General features: G+C 51.0%; 1 protein-coding gene across 1 annotated transcript in view; it reads left to right on the forward strand.

Moving 5' to 3' along the window:
* Positions 1–20,002, forward strand: part of LOC147699085 (immunoglobulin superfamily member 3-like) — a 394,763-nt gene that overhangs the window by 114,693 nt on the left and 260,068 nt on the right. Inside the window, exon 3 of the mRNA XM_086935654.1 lies at positions 9,526–9,903. Coding sequence (XP_086791780.1) covers positions 9,526–9,903 — 378 coding nt within the window. The remainder of the gene's footprint in view (positions 1–9,525; positions 9,904–20,002) is intronic.

Raw genomic sequence — 20,002 nt, forward strand, 5'->3', positions numbered from 1 at the left:
CCCTAACGACTCTCACGGGCCCCCTCTCCGTGCTTCTCTCCCTAACTGCTCTCTCGGGCACCCTCTCAGTGCTTCTCTCCCAAACGGCTCTCTCGGGCTCAGGGCTCTCTCTCCCTAACTGCTCTATCGGGCTTCCTAACGGCTCTCTTGGGCTCCCTCTCAGTGCTTCTCTCCCTAACGGCTCTCTTGGGCTCCCTCTCCGTGCTTTTCTTCCTAACGGCTCTCGCGGGCTCCCTCTCCGTGCTTCTCTTCCTAACGGCTCCCTCGGGCTCCCTCGCCTTGCTCCTCTCCCTAACGGCTCTCTCGGGCTCTGGGCTCTCTCTCCTTAACAGCTTTCTCGGGCTCCCTCTCTGCGCTTCTCTCCCTAGCGGCTCTCTTGGGCTCCCTCTCTGTGCTTCTCTCCCTTGCTGCACTCTCTGGCTCCATCTCCATGCCTCTCTCTTTTGCTTGCACTCTCGGGCTTCCTCTCAGTGCTTCTCTTCCTAACGGCTCTCTTGGGCTCCCTCTCTGTGCTTCTCTCCCTAATGGCTCTCTCCGGCTCCCTCTCTGTGCTTCTCTCCCTAATGGCTCTCTCTGGCTCCCTCTCAGTGCTTCTCTCCCTAATGGCTCTCGCGGGCTCCCTCTCCGTGCTTCTCTTCCTAACGGCTCTCTCGGGCTCCCTCTCTGTGCTTCTCTCCCTAACGGCTCTCTCGGGCTCCCTCTCCATACTTCTCTCCCTAACGGCTCTCTGGCTCCATCTCTGTGCTTCTCTTCCTAACTGCTCTCTGGGGCTCTCCCTCCGTGCTTCTCTCTCTAATGGCTCTCTCGGACTCCCTCTCTGTGCTTCTCTTCCTAACGGCTCTCTCGGGCTCCCTCTCAGTGCTTCTTTCCCTAACGGCTCTCGCGGGCTCCCTCTCCATGCTTCTCTCCCTAACTGCTCTCTCTGGCTCCCTCTCCGTGCTTCTCTTCCGAACTGCTATCTGGGGCTCCCTCTCCTTGCTTCTCCCTTGCCATTCCCCTCAAATTGCCTTCCTCCACTTCCTCCCTCCTTTTCTCCCCGCTTGCCTTTTCTTTCCAAACTCTTCCCTCCCTCTCTGTCCACACTCTTCTATCTCTTCTTTTCACACTCTCCTCTGCCTCTCCTTTCCACACTCTTCCCTGCCTCTCCTCTCTCTCTCCTTTGTACCACGTCCCCCCTCTCATCCAGACCCTTTTACCCCTCAAATCTTTTCCCCTCTCCCTCCCTTTCTGTTCATTCTCCGCCTCGGCTTCCTGATTCCCTCTCTTGCTCTCCCCCTCCCTATCCTCTTGTGCAGTCTCTTCATTTCCTGTTCTCTCTTCCTGGAAGCATACATCACCATTTCCAATCGCGACAGAGGCGATTCTGAACCTCCCTCTAACTTTGCCGCTGGTGATTGCCGCACAGTCAGGTGCTGAGCTTTTTATTTTAATGTAGAAGTTAACCACCCACTGAGGGTAGAGGCTATAGCAATCCGCACCCGCCAATATAACACCTTCTATGCTCATGACGAGCTCAGCTCGTCATGAGGGATGGTGCTCGTATGCTCATTACGAGCTCAGCTCATAATGAGGCGTGGAACTCCCGCCTGCTGTGCTGAACGTTCCATGGAAACGGGTGTGGTCATAAAGAGCTGAGCTCGTCTTGAGCACGGGGGCGCTGTGCACGCCACCCCCCCCCCCCAAGCACAGCAGGGATATTACCCCCGCTGCCAAGGGGATACTATCTGAGTGATAGGTAAAAGTGCAAGGAACTAATGAGCACTTCCCTCTATACTCCTTAAAAAGGAACAAGTTCCTAGACACACATCAAAACAATTGCTTCAGCACTCAGCAGTATACAATAAAAGAAAGTTCAAAGCTGTGAGCACGTAAAAGGATTTCCGGGTCCTCAACCATTGGCTTGTATATTGTCTGTCATACTTTGGACCCGCCCACTGTGACGGAAGTGTCATGAAGGATGCTTTGGCCCGGAAGGGTAGCTGCAAACGGCTTTAAAGTCTGTGTAAATCGTGCAGGGTCTACGGTCTTCGCTGGCCCACATTGGATACCTAAAGGCAGGCGCTGCGGTTCGTGTAGTTCCAGATCTACCCATATATCATCAAGGTACATATATGTGGAGTTATATATAGTAAAACGTTACTTACCCATAGAAAATGACCCACACAATATTCTTGTTCGCGATATTTTTTTACAGAACGTTCTGTCCCACGATATTCGTGTTTCCGATATTTTGTCCAAATACGGGACACAGGCAGCGCTCGGTGCCAATAATTTGCTGACTGCAGCCCCGGCTGCCTGCGCTAAGCACGAGCTACAATTAGTGCCTGTCTCCCGTGTGTTATCCGCTCTCTTCATCGACCATTCGAGTCTCTCTTTCTCTTAATCTTTCCCTCAAATATCGATTTACAAAGAACCAATACACTAACCGGGAAAATTATGAACAACATTGTCCTAATGATTTCTATGCTGATAAAATGTAATTATAGTTTGTGATACGTAATTGGGATATCCTCCTCATAATGTCCCGCTAACAATTATTAAAAAGCTCCCAAAGAAAACCATTATATAAAATAAAATATATGCATTTGAGGACAGACTTCTTGGCTTTGTCCTTGGTTCGTTGTTTGTTGTTGGGCTCCTGGTGGAAATGTGCTGCGGTCCCGTCTCGAGTCGGGGTACCACGCGGGTGGACGGCGTCCCCCCACTTATTTTACCGGGGGGATGCCGTCCCCCCTGCCAAACAGCTGGACTTCACTCTTTGGCCTCTCTGGGACGAGGAGCTCGGCACCTTTTGTGACGCCACTTCCTGTCGTGAAGTCACTTCCGGTGACAGCGTCCCCCCACTTCTTTTTTTAGGACTTGTGCCCTGGTCCCGTCCCTGAACCTGCCTCCATCATCCAGTCTGGGTACATTTCTGGATATTGTTTACCGAGGGCAGCCATGTTGCCACTTGACCGCCAGAGCGCCATTTCTCTTGGCTGCCATCTTGCCTGTACCGAGCTGGAGAGGCTCTGGAGTGGGAGGACGGGATTGCCCTTCCTGCACCCTCTGCTCCTTTTGGAGATGACTGGGGGAGAGGGTGGGACACCAGCTGTCTGGGGCAGCATGAAATGCCTTGCACTCGACACCTTTCAGGTGTGTGATTGACACCGCACCAGCCCTTCTGGCCTATCAAAGACAGCTCATTTGACACATGATTGGCTGTGCCCCAGCCATGATTGCATTTGAAGTAACATCTTGTCAGAAAAGATCCCGTTCCATAATCTGTTGTTAAACCAGTATATCAGGGTCACAGTCAGGCCGTTCCCATGCCACCCCCCCCCCCCCTCCCACCCTCCTTTCACACTAACAACATGTTCAGAACAAACTTTTACGCAATCGCCAGAAGGTGTATTTTAAGTCTCCTGGAGGTTAAAGGCGGTCAAACAGCCCATGTGTCCCCAAGAGAGTGAATCCTGTCCCAGTTTAGCCCAAATTGTTCAAAACCATGGTTTTGCAGATCCTCTTTTTAGGTCTGGCCTTTGAGGGCGCTTTCACTGCATCCACAGACTACTGTTTTTCCAACAAACAAAAACAAATCGAAGAGTACAAACCTATTTAGGGGCTTCTGTTGAGCAGGCTTCACCAATGAGGCTGTTAAATTGTCCTTACACACGTTGATCCTCCTACCAGAGCGTACGACATGGGCAGAGGCTCCGCCCACCCTATCCACGGGCTCCTTTCACTTCAAGTGACTGCACAAACCCTTTCCATATTGCTCCTATTCACCTCAAAATAGTTCCTTTCTTCATTTTCTTCATGTTGTTGTTGGTTTTAAAATAACTTTAAATATTACTGTCTGTCTTGCCTCGGCTCTGGGAACCCAATTAGATTCTGAATTATTTTCCTTCTCCTTTTTGGTCTGGGGTTCGCCGAGACCTTTTGATTTTTCGAAAACTTATATGTACTTATTTTATGGTTTTTTTAATGAACAAATCGGAGTCCCGGACTAGGTGCGATCATAGTTCGATGTCTGTCGTTGTTCTCATTTTGTGTCTCTTTGGCCCATGTTTTCTCTTCCTCCGGTCGTGCTTCCTGTTTCTGCAGCAGTGTGAGAGCACAACAGTGGGTGGGGGAGAAGGGGGGGTCCATGAGTACAGATTGTGCAGAGGAGCCTCCATAGGAAAGGTTCTCCGTGGAAAAACGAAGTGTTTCCGAACAGGGGGGCCCAAACCCGACGGGCGGGCGTCTCTTGGTTTTCTGGTTCTGGGGCCTTTTGCTCTTTCGATGCATTTTCATTCGGTTGTTTTGGTGATAATAGTGAAAGTTTCACCGTGCAATGGAAAAGTCTGCTTTAGGAAGGTATCCGTGTGGGTGATAATGAGCACAACCCCCCCCCCCCCCCCCAAAACGTACATCTTCTTTGTGTTAGTTACCCTTTTAAAGTGTTTGAACAGCAGGATGCGCGGACAAGTCCGAAAATGCACACTCGTGCTCTGTGGGCGTGGAGCTGAAAACAATTCAAAACATGTCCCTCTCTTGGTTCTGCCCATCGCGAGCCAGAAATGATTGTGAACAGCTGACGCGTCACCGATCTGTGCCACCGACACTTGTTCACACCTGCCCTATGGAATGGAAGACGTGTTATTTAAGGGTTCACCGCATGAATTATCACAAGCGCCCTGTGACCCCAGGTTCAATCTGTGCTTGTGAACACTCACAGGAATGATTGTGAACAGCTGACGCGTCACCGATCTGTGCCACTGACACTTGTGCACACCTGCCCTGTGGAATGAAAGACGTGTTATTTAAGGGTTCACCGCATGAATTCTCACAAGCGCCCAGTGGCCCCAGCTTCAATCTGTGCTTGTGAAAACTCACAGGAATGATTGTGAACAGCTGAAGCGCAACCGATCTCTACTACTGACACTTGTGCACACCTGCCCTGTGGAATGAAAGACGTGTTATTTAAGGGTTCACCGCATGAATTCTCACAAGCGCCCAGTGGCCCCAGCTTCAATCTGTGCTTGTGAAAACTCACAGGAATGATTGTGAACAGCTGAAGCGTAACCGATCTCTACTACTGACACTTGTTCACACCTGCCCCGTGGAATGGATTGTTATTTAAGGGTTCACCGCATGAATTATCACAAGCGTCCTGTGGCCCCAGCTTCAATCTGTGCTCGTGAACACTCACAGGAATGATTGTGAACAGCTGACGCGTCACTAATCTGTGCCACTGACACTTGTTCACACCTGCCCTGTGGAATGGAAGACTTGTTATTTAAGTGTTCACCGCATGAATTATCACAAGCGCCCTGTGGCCCCAGCTTGAATCTGTGCTCGTGAACACTCACAGGAATGATTGTGAACAAGAGCAGCCATGTAAGTGAGGTGGCCTGCACTTGTGCACACCTCTTCTGTGCACATAAAGACGTGTCATTCAATTGGTCGATATGTATAGGTGCTAACTTTAAGCAGTAATTGCAGAATAGATATCATTGAAACTTCCTGGGAGGGACCCTGCGGTCTTGAGAGCTGGTGTTTCATCATTAAAAAAAAACCTTTAAGTTTTCCAAAGAACCTTTATCCAGTCAATATAGTATCTGCCTCAAAACCTACAAACTTTAGAAATTTGCCAATGAAGTTACTGACACAACCTTCTCTGCTACCAGTGCCCTGACAAGTGTCATCACAATACAGCACTGAGGACGTAATGTGCAGATTTTTAAAAAGAAATGTAGATCAAATAGATTAAAGCGCTGCCCCGCCTGTTGCTCCTCAATAGAACACCAGTTGCAAAGGTTAACTGGCCATCTCTCAGTCGCTAATTGCTATATTTAGATGTCAAATTGATACTTGTGAGGTGAAACGTTCGCCTGGTTAGTGCTAACATGCCCGATAAGGACAAGATAATGAAGTAATAGTGCCACAAATGGTGCTAAAGCATGCCATATAATTTGGCTTTCTTGCCTCCTAATTTAGTCAAATTTATTGCATGATGTTGCCCTCCCAGCTGCCTTATTCCAGGGGTCCTGTCTGCATGTACAGTGCTTCTGAAAAGGCAGTCCAGTTGTGGGCCGGGGGCTCTCTCTTCCATGCGACTGACTCTGCCCCACACCCACTGGTCTTTCTGGGGCTCCCCATACCACGTGACATCATCTTTCCCTGCCCAGCTGGCCTCTCGGAGGCACCATCCAGAAATGAGAGCTCCAAATAGAAGCCTGGAGAGGGTGGAAGTTGCCAGGGAGCCCTCAAATCTGTTTTTAATTGAGAAGCCTCGAGCCCCCCCATGCTTCCTGAAGGTTCCGCGCTGTTCTGGGCCCTGGGGGCTCCTGGGCTCCGAGGTGGGGGCCGGGAAGCTCCAGACTTTGTGTACCAGGCAATTTCTTCCTCGCTAATGGGCGCCATTACAGAGCCAGGCGGAGCTGCAGGGGACTGTGGAGAGAGCCGAGTTTTTAATTAAAGCATCAATTCCCCCCCACCCCCCCAGCCCTGGAAGGGCAAAGCAGTAAAAGCACCAGCACTGCTCTCTAAGAGGTGCCCCTCCCCCTCTCACGAGCATCAGCACTGCTGCCCAGAGGTGCCCCCACCATTCAAGCACCAGGACTGAGAAGCAGTAATAGACACGCGCTCCAGCGCCCGAGGGCCCGCCCCCTCTCTCCTTCCATAACCGCCCCTTCCACCACCTCTGCCTATCCCAAACCCTGGCAGCCTGACAAAATTCAGATTGAGTGCTACTGAAAAGATAGGGGTAGAGGGGTCCTTGTGTTGTCCGGATTCTGCGCCAGGTCACAGGCCTGGACACTCTAGCGGGGGCTTCATGACTGGCTGTATGTCAGGATATCATGTAGTAAGGGGCTGATTAGGATGGCGGTCGGACGAGCGATCGACAGCCATTGTTGCCGGAACGGGAACGGCCGACAGGTAGTGGGCGGTGCCACCTGCCACATTACGATCCGACCGCCGTAGAGGCGCTTGGAAACATGCCTCTTTGTATTGAGGTGTGTGCTGCGGCCTGGAAAAGGCCCAATGCCTAAAGGCATGTTTGCAAACATCCCTGCACCCTGTGGCGGTGCTTGCCACATGATGCAGGGATGTTTAGGGAGGCACCACAGGTGTCCCCAGAGGACCCATAGCTGAGTGCAAAGGGGCCCTGCTAGGGCCCCCCAAAAAATCTTTCAGCCAGCCTTTTCACATCAGAAGAACTAATGTGGAATGGCTGGTGGAAAGGTGGATCGTAATCTCCACAGTGGTGCCTGAGAAGGCACTGCCTCCATTTTGGGGAATGCAATCCAATCAACGCCCCCTCCCGCCCCCACCTTCCTCCCCCAACAGGCTTCCAAGCGGCCGGTCGGTCCCTTGGACAATGAGGTCCAAGTGACTGCATGTGGCGGTCTGACTGTGCTTATACATGTCGGTGGAACCGACGACACGTTGGTCCCAATGAAGTTGTAATCTAACCCTAAATATTGTGCTACAAAAACCTTCTAGTAAAAATGCAGACACCCAAAATACCATGAAGGTAAGTAAATATGAATGAGTATAGATTTCCTGTTCCTATCCCATGTCTACCGAGCTTGAAAATATGCATATTTATGTAGCCAGCAATTTTTGGCGCCCGTAGTTACAGTATCAAGAGTAAAGCAGTGCTTAAAAATAAATAAATACAAAAAAATCAAAGTGCCAAGGCTATTCTCAGGAGGCCGCTGCAGCTTGCACCACGCATTGTCCCTACCGGCAGCCAATGACAATGCCAACATAACTACTGACTATCACGCTACTAGAAGTGCGCCAATTCAGAGTATCCCGGGCTCCCAAAGCTATAGTAATAGCGTGGAACGCAGGTAGTAGTCATTTTTTATGCATATTGTATTAATAAACAACTATTGTTGTGCTCATGGTTATATTGCACAAGCAGCGCCAACATGTGACAGAATGTCATAACTGCAGGTGTTGACAATTAAGTGCCGGTGCAGAGCCCCGGAAACCACCGGCTCAAATGTAGCACTGGTTAAAACTTCAAGTCCTGGCACGTGACATGGTCTAAGGTAAAAGGCAGGCCTGGCTGAAGGTGTTGCCCACCACCGGGCCCGCCATGTATCCGTAGGGGGCTGCAGTCTTCTTAAGGCCCCCCTTACTACATTACCTCCTTAAGCGGTTACCAGGAAGGCTTGATGTGGGGCGAGTGCTTCTTTTGAGAGTTTGACTGTGGAGGAAGATCTGTCTACAGGGGGCCTGTCCTCTGGCATCCTTGTGGGGTGTGACTTTCCTTGTGCCCCAACCCTTGGAGTTGTGACCCTCCAAACACGCCCCTGCATTTCTATGGACCCTTCCGGTTGTACCACTATTTCGGTCTCGGGGCTGGTCCTGTTACTAAGTCGACAGGTGGAGAACTACAGGAATGTGTGGTGGGATTCCTTCTCCAGGTCGCAGTGCCTTGAAGTCCAGGCTGGGGAGGGGGCGGGGGTGCATGGTTGAGATGGCAGGGAGGTCTGACTGGGGAGCACCAGCCGCGGGGGTGGTGGCCTGCGGTTCTCAACGCACGGGCCCTGAGTGCAGGCAGATGAGGCTGTGTTAAAGAGCTCTGTCGTCTGTCCATCACACGCCCCGTCCTCCACGCCAGGGCTCTGAACCAGCTGTCCCACCCCCGACCACGAACAGCTGCGTGCGGGGGAGGAACAGGTGCCCACCCCAGCGCCGCCAGCACATCTCAAGATGGCACCTGGGACGAGGCAGAGGCCTGTCTTCAAAACCCGGTAGTGGCGCTCTATATCCCTTCCTTTACTTCTAGCCCCCCTCTCCCCCCCTTCCCCCTCCCCCTCCAATGACTCCGAAGCCCCGGGGGTGATGGCACCCCGTTGATCCATCAGAACCGGGCCCAGGGAGGGATGGCTGACTCCTCTTCTCAGAGGGCCCCAGGCTTAAAGGGGGCCCCAGGGGGAGTGATGCCACCCCCTTCACCCCATAGATCACTTGGGGGGTCATGGCGGCCCCATAGGGCAATCATGCGGCCTCTTCTTTCCATCGAGCACCCTAAGAAGTCAGGGCAACCCCCACATGCAAGAGAGAGAATCCTTGTGTGAGCGAGGCAAGCCCTTTCACGCAATAAGAGGCATGTCTGTCCTGGGAGCCCCGCTGCTGCTAAGCTGTGAATGATGTCAGTCCCCCCTCCCCCGCCCCATGAGATAAGGGCAACTGACCCAGTTCACAGTCCCCAAGCAGTGATGTCAGCCCCCTGAGTGGTCCTGTGTGTCTCACCACTGTCCTGTATGTAATCGTTAATCGTGCGCCAGCGGGTGAACCACACAAGTGATAAAGTTCCTAAAAAGAAGATAGCCTTTCTAGCATACACCACATACAATGGGGCTTCTCACAGCTGGTCTTTTCTTGTGATTACATCATCAGAGTGCAATGTTTAATTCAGCCACAAGATGGCGCATGCTACTATTTACCCTTCTGATGTGCATGTACATTTTAGAACTTGAAGAGACAGGTCAAGTCCTGATATATTATATCTCTGATTTTTTTTCTTTTGTCCCTCAGCCTTATCATCTGCCCAACGTCTGGTGACCGTACAGGAAGGACCCCTCTTTCGAACTGAAGGCTCCCACATCACACTCTGGTGTCGGGTCAGTGGCTACCAGGGCTCCACGGAGCAGAACTTCCACTGGTCTGTGTACCTCCCCTCCGCGCCAGAACGAGAGGTGCAGATCATCAGCACCTCCGACTTGTCCTTTCCTTATGCGATCTACACCCAGCGGGTTCGCAGCAGGGAGATCTACGTGGAGCGCATCGCGGGGGACCATGTACTGCTGCACATCACCAACCTGCAGGATCGCGACGCCGGAGAGTACGAGTGCCACACGCCCAACACCGATGAGCGCTACTTTGGGAGTTATAGTGCCAAGATGAACCTTACCGGTGAGTTGGTTTCAGCATTTTCTCAAGTTCTTGAAGGCTCATCTGAGTATTGTTTCTAGCTCGGAAGGCTGTGCTAGTATTATTGTTCCTGAGGCTTCATCTTATTTATTGGGTCCAGTTTTTGAGGTCTTGTCTTTTGCATTTTGTCTAATTCTGGAGGTCTTGTCTGGACTATTGCTTCTAGATCCGAAGGCCTGATGTGAAATGATGCTTCCAGTTCTAGAACACTCATTAGGAGTATTGTTTCTAGGTCTGAAGTTCTCACCTGGAGTAGCGCTTCGAGCTGTAAAGCTCCGGTGTGGAGCACTGCTTCTAGTTCTGAAGGTTTCTCCATGAGCACTGCTTCTAGTTCTGAAGGTCTTTCCTGGAGTAGAGCTACAAACTCTGAAAGCCCCATGTGGAGCACTGCTATCAGCTCTGGAGCCCCCATGTGAAGAGCACTGCTTCTAGTTCTGATGGTCTCTCCTGGAGTATTGCTTCTAGTTCTGATGGTCTCTCCTGGAGTATTGCTTCTAGTTATGAAGGTCTCTCATGGAGTATTTATTCTAGTTCTGATGGTCTCTCCTGGAGTATTGATTCTGGTTCTGAAGGTCTCTCCTGGAGTATTGATTCTAGTTCTGTAGGTCTCTCCTGGAGTATTGCTTCTAGTTCTGTAGGTCTCTCCTGCAGTATTGCTTCTAATTATGTAGGTCTCTCCTGGAGTATTGATTCTAGTTCTGAAGGTCTCTCCTGGAGTATTTATTCTAGTTCTGATGGTCTCTCCTGGAGTATTTATTCTGGTTCTGAAGGTCTCTCCTGGAGTATGGATTCTAGTTCTGTAGGTCTCTCCTGGAGTATTGCTTCTAGTTCTGAAGGTCTCTCTGGAGTATTGATTCTAGTTCTGAAGGTCTCTCCTGGAGTATTGATTCTGGTTCCGTAGGTCTCTCCTGGAGTATTGCTTCTAATTATGTAGGTCTCTCCTGGGGTATTGATTCTAGTTCTGAAGGTCTCTCCTGGAGTATGGATTCTAGTTCTGTAGGTCTCTCCTGGAGTATTGCTTCTGGTTCCGTAGGTCTCTCCTGGAGTATTGCTTCTAGTTCTGATGGTCTCTCCTGGAGTATTGATTCTGGTTCTGAAGGTCTCTCCTGGAGTATTGCTTCTAGTTCTGTAGGTCTCTCCTGGAGTATTGATTCTGGTTCTGAAGGTCTCTCCCGGAGTATTGCTTCAGTTCTGAAGGTCTCATGGAGTATTGATTCTGGTTCTGAAGGTCTCTCCTGGAGTATTGATTCTAGTTCTGAAGGTCTCTCCTGGAGTATTGCTTCTGGTTCTGTAGGTCTCTCCTGGAGTATTGCTTCAGTTCTGAAGGTCTCTCATGGAGTATTGATTCTGGTTCTGAAGGTCTCTCCTGGAGTATTGCTTCTAGTTCTGAAGGTCTCCCCTGGAGTATTGCTTCTAGTTCTGGAGTATTAATTCTAGTTCTGAAGGTCTCTCCTGGAGTATTGATTCTAGTTCTGAAGGTCTCTCCTGGAGTATTGCTTCTGGTTCTGTAGGTCTCTCCTGGAGTATTGCTTCTGGTTCTGTAGGTCTCTCCTGGAGTATTGATTCTGGTTCTGAAGGTCTCTCCCGGAGTATTGCTTCTAGTTCTGAAGGTCTCACTTTTCAAGATGTGCTCAGCATCCTCCTTCATGTCCCTTCATTGTTTCACCCTGGTCCTTCCAGATTGTTTCTCAGTCATGCAATGTGAAGGAGAGTATAATATGAATTGGTACAATTAGAAAATAAAAAGTTACACAAATTAGACAATCTAAGGCATTAGACAAAAACTCTACCACACAGGTTATTTAGACAACAGTCATAAAGTTTAGGTTACACCTTGCCACAGGCTTCTAACGTATTCAGCAGAAGCTGTCAGTCTAGACGAGAAGTGTCCTTAACACAAGTTACGACGGCTGCAGCAGCAGGTGCCCTCTGGCGCCAGGGGAATTGGCATCAGCTGCCGGTCTCACGAAGTTACTAACTGTGTGTGAATTAATGCACCAACATAAGCTATATATACCATATGGGGAGAGGGGTTGGCCTAACGGCTAGGGTGGTCGACCTCGAATCTGGGGAACTGGGTTCATGCAGTCTCGGCAATGACGCTGAACATCCTGTGATTCTGGGCAAATCACTTAATCTGCCCATGCCTATCAAAAATGAATGTGTCCTGATGTAACGCAACTGGTGCTATGTAAAGCGCTCTGAAACCCGATTCGGCTCAAGTTCACGCTATATAAAACTCTGTAAAATAAAATTAAAAAATAAGCTGTCAATTCATTTCGAAAATTGACCCCCTTTCTTCAAAAAGATCAGCTTCTCCTTTTGCCATGTAATGTCAGATTTTGTCCTGAAACATCAACTTGCCAGATTATGAAAGTGCACACATTTTGCCACAGACTAGTTTTGTCTCTGACTATCAACACGCCCCTTTCTTTAAGTAACCCTATTTATTACTGCCTGACATGCACAGGTACTGCCCCAAACGCAAGTAAACTACATCACTGCATGTACGAGTATATCAAATGGCAGGAATGCCCACCTTATACCTTTTAAGGCCTGTCTTATGCACATGATGCCTTTTAAGGCCTGTCTTACGCACATTATGCCTTTTAAGGCCTGTCTTATGCACATTATGCCCTTTAAGGCCTGTCTTATGCACATTATGCCCTTTAAGGCCTGTCTTATGCACATTATGCCTTTTAAGGCCTGTGTTAAGCACATTATGCCCTTTAAGGCCTGTCTTATGCACAATATGCCCTTTAAGGCCTATCTTAGGCACATTATGCCCTTTAAGGCCTGTTTTATGCTTATTATGCCTTTTAAGGCCTGTCTTATGCACATTATGCCTTTTAAGGCCTGTCTTATGCACATCATGCCCTTTAAGGTCTGTCTTATGCACATTATGTCCTTTAAGGCCTGTCTTATGCACATTATGCCTTTTAAGGCCTGTCTTATGCACATTATGCCTTTTAAGGCCTGTCTTATGCACATTATGCCTTTTAAGGCTTGTCTTATGCACGGTATGCCTTTTAAGGCCTGTCTTATGTACCATATGCCTTTTAAGGCCTGTCTTATGCACATTATGCCTTTTAAGGCTTGTCTTATGCACGGTATGCCTTTTAAGGCCTGTCTAATGCACATTATGCCTTTTAAGGCCTGTCTTATGTCAGGGTGACCAACAGATGCAAATTATGGCCCCAAGATGTCACAGTTGCTCATGATCAGCGTGTGACGTGGATGGCCAGAGGTGACCACCAGATGTCAAGGAGACTATTAGGTGTCACAGGTAGCCACAAGGTACCCATGGTAGCCGCTAGATGTCTGCGAAGTCACCAGATGCCAGTGCAAACGGGCACCAATTCTGTAGACTTGCAGTCGTTTGCAAGTGCCCTCTCTCCACCCACTGAGTTATATGTCAATAATATGTACCATACATTAATGTAATTCTGATGTTTGTATTCACTCCTACGCAAGCACCCATTGCATGTCCCTCGTGTGCGGAGCACCAACGGACACTCCTTTTGAGACCACTCAAAATCGGATAAGAATGATGTATAATTAAGTGTACGGGTTTCTGGCTCCCAAAAGACCAGAGAATCGTGACGCAAATTGAGGGATCATATGTGCCCCTCCCACGCTGAAGCTGAGCACACATCAAGGTACATCGATGTCACGGATGCCCGAATGGATTCTTGAATCTATTTGAATGACTCCTCATTGACCAATGGGGTCGCTTTTACCTGATTTCGCTGCAGCGGCCCCTCCCAGGGACTGGACCCCTTGCTGCAATGTGTTTGATCCAATAATGGCCAAATGGTGCGCATGGGGCCACTATGAGTCAGGTAGCCTCATCTTCTGGTATACCAGGGATCCCCCTTGTACCCCGTGGAATAAACCCACCTGGAGGCGAGGGGCACAGCTTTCAAACACAGAAGGTCTTTATTTACATAGAGGGAAGGTAAGATTCTGTGGAATAAATCAGTGTTCTAGTTCTCTCTTGAGCTGAGATGTGAGGCTGGGTTTGTGCTGCGTCTCATGCTCACAGTGTAGGACATTGGGGCAGCAAAGCACAGCCAATCAGTGTGTCTGACCTGGCTCGGGTCTTTGGTGCCAGCCAAGGGTTTTAAATCTTTCATCTGGTGATGCTTCCTGTCTGGAGGTTGGACTCCCTGCCTTGTGAGTGTGCTTAGAAGCTCTGACAGTATACGAGGCGCTCGGGGGTAGAGTTTAACCTCTCTGCAGGTAGGAGCTCTCACTTCATGCAGCTCCCAGGGGTGGGAGTTACAACCCGGACCCTCCACAGGATCTCCGGACCAGAGGCTGCAGCTCTGAGCTCCTGCCGGCTTCGGAGGGTGGAGCCGGGGTGCTCTAAGCCGGGGGGGGGGGGGGGGGTTGGGCGCTGTGGCTGTTTTTCCAGGGCTGGACGCCAGGGCGGCGCTGCGCAGAGGTTGTTGACGGTTTGAGGTGGGGAGCTGTAGGCAGAGGGCAGATCAACCCATGGGTAGAGGCGCTCTGAACTGGACATCCTTCATCCTGGGGGTTCTTACTGGATAGGCCCTGGGTGGAGCAGCAGCTCTTCTTCCTGTGTGCTGTTTGCAGGCAGTATCAGACAGGGCAGTGTGCTGTTTGCAGGCAGTAACAGACAGGGCAGTGGGCTGTTTGCAGGCAGTATCAGACAGGGCAGTGTGCTGTTTGCAGGCAGTAACAGACAGGGCAGTGGGCTGTTTGCAGGCAGTATCAGACAGGGCACTGTGCCGTTTGCAGGCAGTATCACACATTACAGTGTGCTGTTTGCAGGCAGTATCACACAGGACTGTGTGCTGTTTGCAGGCAGTATCAGACAGGGCAGTGTGCTGTTTGCAGGTATCAGACAGGGCAGTGTGCTGTTTGCAGGTATCAGACAGGGCACTGTGCCGTTTGCAGGCAGTATCACACATTACAGTGTGCTGTTTGCAGGCAGTATCACACAGGACTGTGTGCTGTTTGCAGGCAGTATCAGACAGGGCAGTGTGCTGTTTGCAGGCAGAATCAGACAGGGCAGTGGGCTGTTTGCAGGTATCAGACAGGGCACTGTGCCGTTTGCAGGCAGTATCACACATGACAGTGTGCTGTTTGCAGGCAGTATCAGACAGGGCAGTGTGCTGTTTGCAGGCAGTATCAGACAGGGCAGTGTGCTGTTTGCAGGTGGTATCAGACAGGGCAGTGTGCTGTTTGCAGGCGGTATCAGACAGGGCAGTGTGCTGTTTGCAGGTAGTATCAGACAGGGCAGTGGGCTGTTTGCAGGTGGTATCAGACAGGGCAGTGTGCTGTTTGCAGGCGGTATCAGACAGGGCAGTGGGCTGTTTGCAGGCAGTATCAGAGAGGGCAGTGTGCTGTTTGCAGGCAGTATCAGACAGGGCAGTGTGCTGTTTGCAGGCAGTATCAGACAGTGCAGTGTGCTGTTTGCAGGCAGTATCAGACAGGGCAGTGTGCTGTTTGCAGGTAGTATAAGACAGGGCAGTGTGCTGTTTGCAGGCAGTATCAGACAGGGCAGTGTGCTGTTTGCAGGCAGTATCGGACAGGGCAGTGGGCTGTTTGCAGGCAGTATCGGACAGGGCAGTGTGCTGTTTGCAGGTATCAGACAGGGCAGTGTGCTGTTTGCAGGTATCAGACAGGGCACTGTGCCGTTTGCAGGCAGTATCACACATTACAGTGTGCTGTTTGCAGGCAGTATCACACAGGACTGTGTGCTGTTTGCAGGCAGTATCAGACAGGGCAGTGTGCTGTTTGCAGGCAGAATCAGACAGGGCAGTGGGCTGTTTGCAGGTATCAGACAGGGCACTGTGCCGTTTGCAGGCAGTATCACACATGACAGTGTGCTGTTTGCAGGCAGTATCAGACAGGGCAGTGTGCTGTTTGCAGGCAGTATCAGACAGGGCAGTGTGCTGTTTGCAGGCAGTATCAGACAGGGCAGTGTGCTGTTTGCAGGCTTTATCAGACAGGGCAGTGTGCTGTTTGCAGGCAGTATCAGACAGGGCAGTGTGCTGTTTGCAGGCAGTATCAGACAGGGCAGTGTGCTGTTTGCAGGTAGTATCAGACAGGGCAGTGTGCCGTTTGCAGGCAGTATCAGACAGGGCAGTGTGCTGTTTGCAGGCAGTATCAGACAGGGCAGTGTGCTGTTTGCAGGCGGTATCAGACAGGGCAGTGGGCTGTTTGCAGGTAGTATCAGACAGGGCAGTGTGCTGTTTGCAGGCAGTATCAGACAGGGCAGTGTGCTGTTTGCAGCTGGTATCAGACAGGGCAGTGGGCTGTTTGCAGGTAGTATCAGGAGGGCAGTGGGCTGTTTGCAGGTAGTATCAGACAGGGCAGTGGGCTGTTTGCAGGCAGTATCAGATAGGGCAGTGTGCTGTTTGCAGGTAGTATCAGACAGGGCAGTGTGCTGTTTGCAGGCAGAATCAGACAGGGCAGTGTGCTGTTTGCAGGCAGTATCAGGCAGGGCAGTGTGCCGTTTGCTGGTATCAGACAGTGCACTGTGCCGTTTGCAGGTAGTATCACACATGACAGTGTGCTGTTTGCAGGCAGTATCACACAGGACATTGTGCTGTTTGCAGGCAGTATCAGGAGGGCTGTGTGCTGTTTGCAGGCAGTATCAGACAGGGCAGTGTGCTGTTTGAAGGTAGTATCAGACAGGGCAGTGTGCTGTTTGCAGGCAGTATCAGACAGGGCAGTGTGCTGTTTGCAGGCAGTATCAGACAGGGCAGTGTGCTGTTTGCAGGTAGTATCAGACAGGGCAGTGTGCTGTTTGCAGGCAGAATCAGACAGGGCAGTGTGCTGTTTGCAGGCAGGATCAGGCAGGGCAGTGTGCCGTTTGCTGGTATCAGACAGTGCACTGTGCCGTTTGCAGGTAGTATCACACATGACAGTGTGCTGTTTGCAGGCAGTATCACACAGGACATTGTGCTGTTTGCAGGCAGTATCAGGAGGGCTGTGTGCTGTTTGCAGGCAGTATCAGACAGGGCAGTGTGCTGTTTGAAGGTAGTATCAGACAGGGCAGTGTGCTGTTTGCAGGCAGTATCAGACAGGGCAGTGTGCTGTTTGCAGGCAGTATCAGACAGGGCAGTGTGCTGTTTGAAGGTAGTATCAGACAGGGCAGTGTGCTGTTTGCAGGCAGTATCAGACAGGGCAGTGTGCTGTTTGAAGGTAGTATCAGACAGGGCAGTGTGCTGTTTGAAGATAGTATCAGGCAGGGCAGTGTGCTGTTTACAGGCAGTATCAGACAGGGCAGTGTGCTGTTTGAAGGTAGTATCAGACAGGGCAGTGTGCTGTTTGAAGATAGTATCAGACACGGCAGTGTGCTGTTTGCAGGCAGTATCAGACAGGGCAGTGTGCTGTTTGCAGGTAGTATAAGACAGGGCAGTGTGCTGTTTGCAGGCAGTATCAGACAGGGCAGTGTGCTGTTTGCAGGCAGTATCGGACAGGGCAGTGGGCTGTTTGCAGGCAGTATCGGACAGGGCAGTGTGCTGTTTGCAGGTAGTATCAGACAGGGCAGTGGGCTGTTTGCAGGTGGTATCAGACAGGGCAGTGGGCTGTTTGCAGGTAGTATCAGACAGGGCAGTGTGCTGTTTGCAGGCAGTATCAGACAGGGCAGTGTGCTGTTTGCAGGCAGTATCAGACAGGGCAGTGGGCTGTTTGCAGGCGGTATCAGACAGGGCAGTGGGCTGTTTGCAGGTAGTATCAGACAGGGCAGTGTGCTGTTTGCAGGCAGTATCAGACAGGGCAGTGTGCTGTTTGCAGGCAGTATCAGACAGGGCAGTGTGCTGTTTGCAGGTGGTATCAGACAGGGCAGTGTGCTGTTTGCAGGTGGTATCAGACAGGGCAGTGGGCTGTTTGCAGGTAGTATCAGACAGGGCAGTGTGCTGTTTGCAGGCAGTATCAGACAGGGCAGTGTGCTGTTTGCAGGCAGTATCAGACAGGGCAGTGTGCTGTTTGCTGGCAGTATCAGACAGGGCAGTGTGCTGTTTGCAGACAGTATCAGACAGGGCAGTGTGCTGTTTGCAGACAGTATCAGACAGGACAGTGTGCTGTTTGCAGGCAGTATCAGACAGGGCAGTGGGCTGTTTGCAGGTAGTATCAGACAGGGCAGTGTGCTGTTTGCAGGCAGTATCAGACAGGGCAGTGTGCTGTTTGCAGGCAGTATCAGACAGGGCAGTGTGCTGTTTGCAGACAGTATCAGACAGGGCAGTGTGCTGTTTGCAGGTGGTATCAGACAGGGCAGTGGGCTGTTTGCAGGCAGTATCAGACAGGGCAGTGTGCTGTTTGCAGGCAGTATCAGACAGGGCAGTGTGCTGTTTGCAGGCAGTATCAGACAGGGCAGTGTGCTGTTTGCAGACAGTATCAGACAGGGCAGTGTGCTGTTTGCAGGCAGTTTCACACAGGACAGTGTGCTGTTTGCAGGCAGTATCAGACAGGGCAGTGTGCTGTTTGAAGGTAGTATCAGACAGGGCAGTGTGCTGTTTGCAGGCAGTATCAGACAGGGCAGTGTGCTGTTTGCAGGCAGTATCAGACAGGGCAGTGTGCTGTTTGCAGGTAGTATCAGACAGGGCAGTGTGCTGTTTGCAGGCAGTATCAGACAGGGCAGTGTGCTGTTTGAAGGTAGTATCAGACAGGGCAGTGTGCTGTTTGAAGATAGTATCAGGCAGGGCAGTGTGCTGTTTACAGGCAGTATCAGACAGGGCAGTGTGCTGTTTGAAGGTAGTATCAGACAGGGCAGTGTGCTGTTTGAAGATAGTATCAGACACGGCAGTGTGCTGTTTGCAGGCAGTATCAGACAGGGCAGTGTGCTGTTTGCAGGTAGTATAAGACAGGGCAGTGTGCTGTTTGCAGGCAGTATCAGACAGGGCAGTGTGCTGTTTGCAGGCAGTATCGGACAGGGCAGTGGGCTGTTTGCAGGCAGTATCGGACAGGGCAGTGTGCTGTTTGCAGGTAGTATCAGACAGGGCAGTGGGCTGTTTGCAGGTGGTATCAGACAGGGCAGTGTGCTGTTTGCAGGCAGTATCAGACAGGGCAGTGTGCTGTTTGCAGGCAGTATCAGACAGGGCAGTGGGCTGTTTGCAGGCGGTATCAGACAGGGCAGTGGGCTGTTTGCAGGTAGTATCAGACAGGGCAGTGTGCTGTTTGCAGGCAGTATCAGACAGGGCAGTGTGCTGTTTGCAGGTGGTATCAGACAGGGCAGTGTGCTGTTTGCAGGTGGTATCAGACAGGGCAGTGGGCTGTTTGCAGGTAGTATCAGACAGGGCAGTGTGCTGTTTGCAGGCAGTATCAGACAGGGCAGTGTGCTGTTTGCAGGCAGTATCAGACAGGGCAGTGTGCTGTTTGCTGGCAGTATCAGACAGGGCAGTGTGCTGTTTGCAGACAGTATCAGACAGGGCAGTGTGCTGTTTGCAGACAGTATCAGACAGGACAGTGTGCTGTTTGCAGGCAGTATCAGACAGGGCAGTGGGCTGTTTGCAGGTAGTATCAGACAGGGCAGTGTGCTGTTTGCAGGCAGTATCAGACAGGGCAGTGTGCTGTTTGCAGGCAGTATCAGACAGGGCAGTGTGCTGTTTGCAGACAGTATCAGACAGGGCAGTGTGCTGTTTGCAGGTGGTATCAGACAGGGCAGTGGGCTGTTTGCAGGCAGTATCAGACAGGGCAGTGTGCTGTTTGCAGGCAGTATCAGACAGGGCAGTGTGCTGTTTGCAGGCAGTATCAGACAGGGCAGTGTGCTGTTTGCAGACAGTATCAGACAGGGCAGTGTGCTGTTTGCAGGCAGTTTCACACAGGACAGTGTGCTGTTTGCAGGCAGTATCAGACAGGGCAGTGTGCTGTTTGCAGGCAGTTTCACACAGGACAGTGTGCTGTTTGCAGGCAGTATCAGACAGGGCAGTGGGCTGTTTGCAGACAGTATCAGACAGGGCAGTGTGCTGTTTGCAGGCAGTATCAGACAGGGCAGTGTGCTGTTTGCAGGCAGTATCGGACAGGGCAGTGTGCTGTTTGAAGGTAGTATCAGACAGGGCAGTGTGCTGTTTGAAGGTAGTATCAGACAGGGCAGTGGGCTGTTTGC

The sequence above is a fragment of the Lissotriton vulgaris genome, chromosome 8 (assembly GCF_964263255.1).
Source record: "Lissotriton vulgaris chromosome 8, aLisVul1.2, whole genome shotgun sequence".
In the NCBI taxonomy this organism is placed as follows: Eukaryota; Metazoa; Chordata; class Amphibia; order Caudata; family Salamandridae; genus Lissotriton; species Lissotriton vulgaris.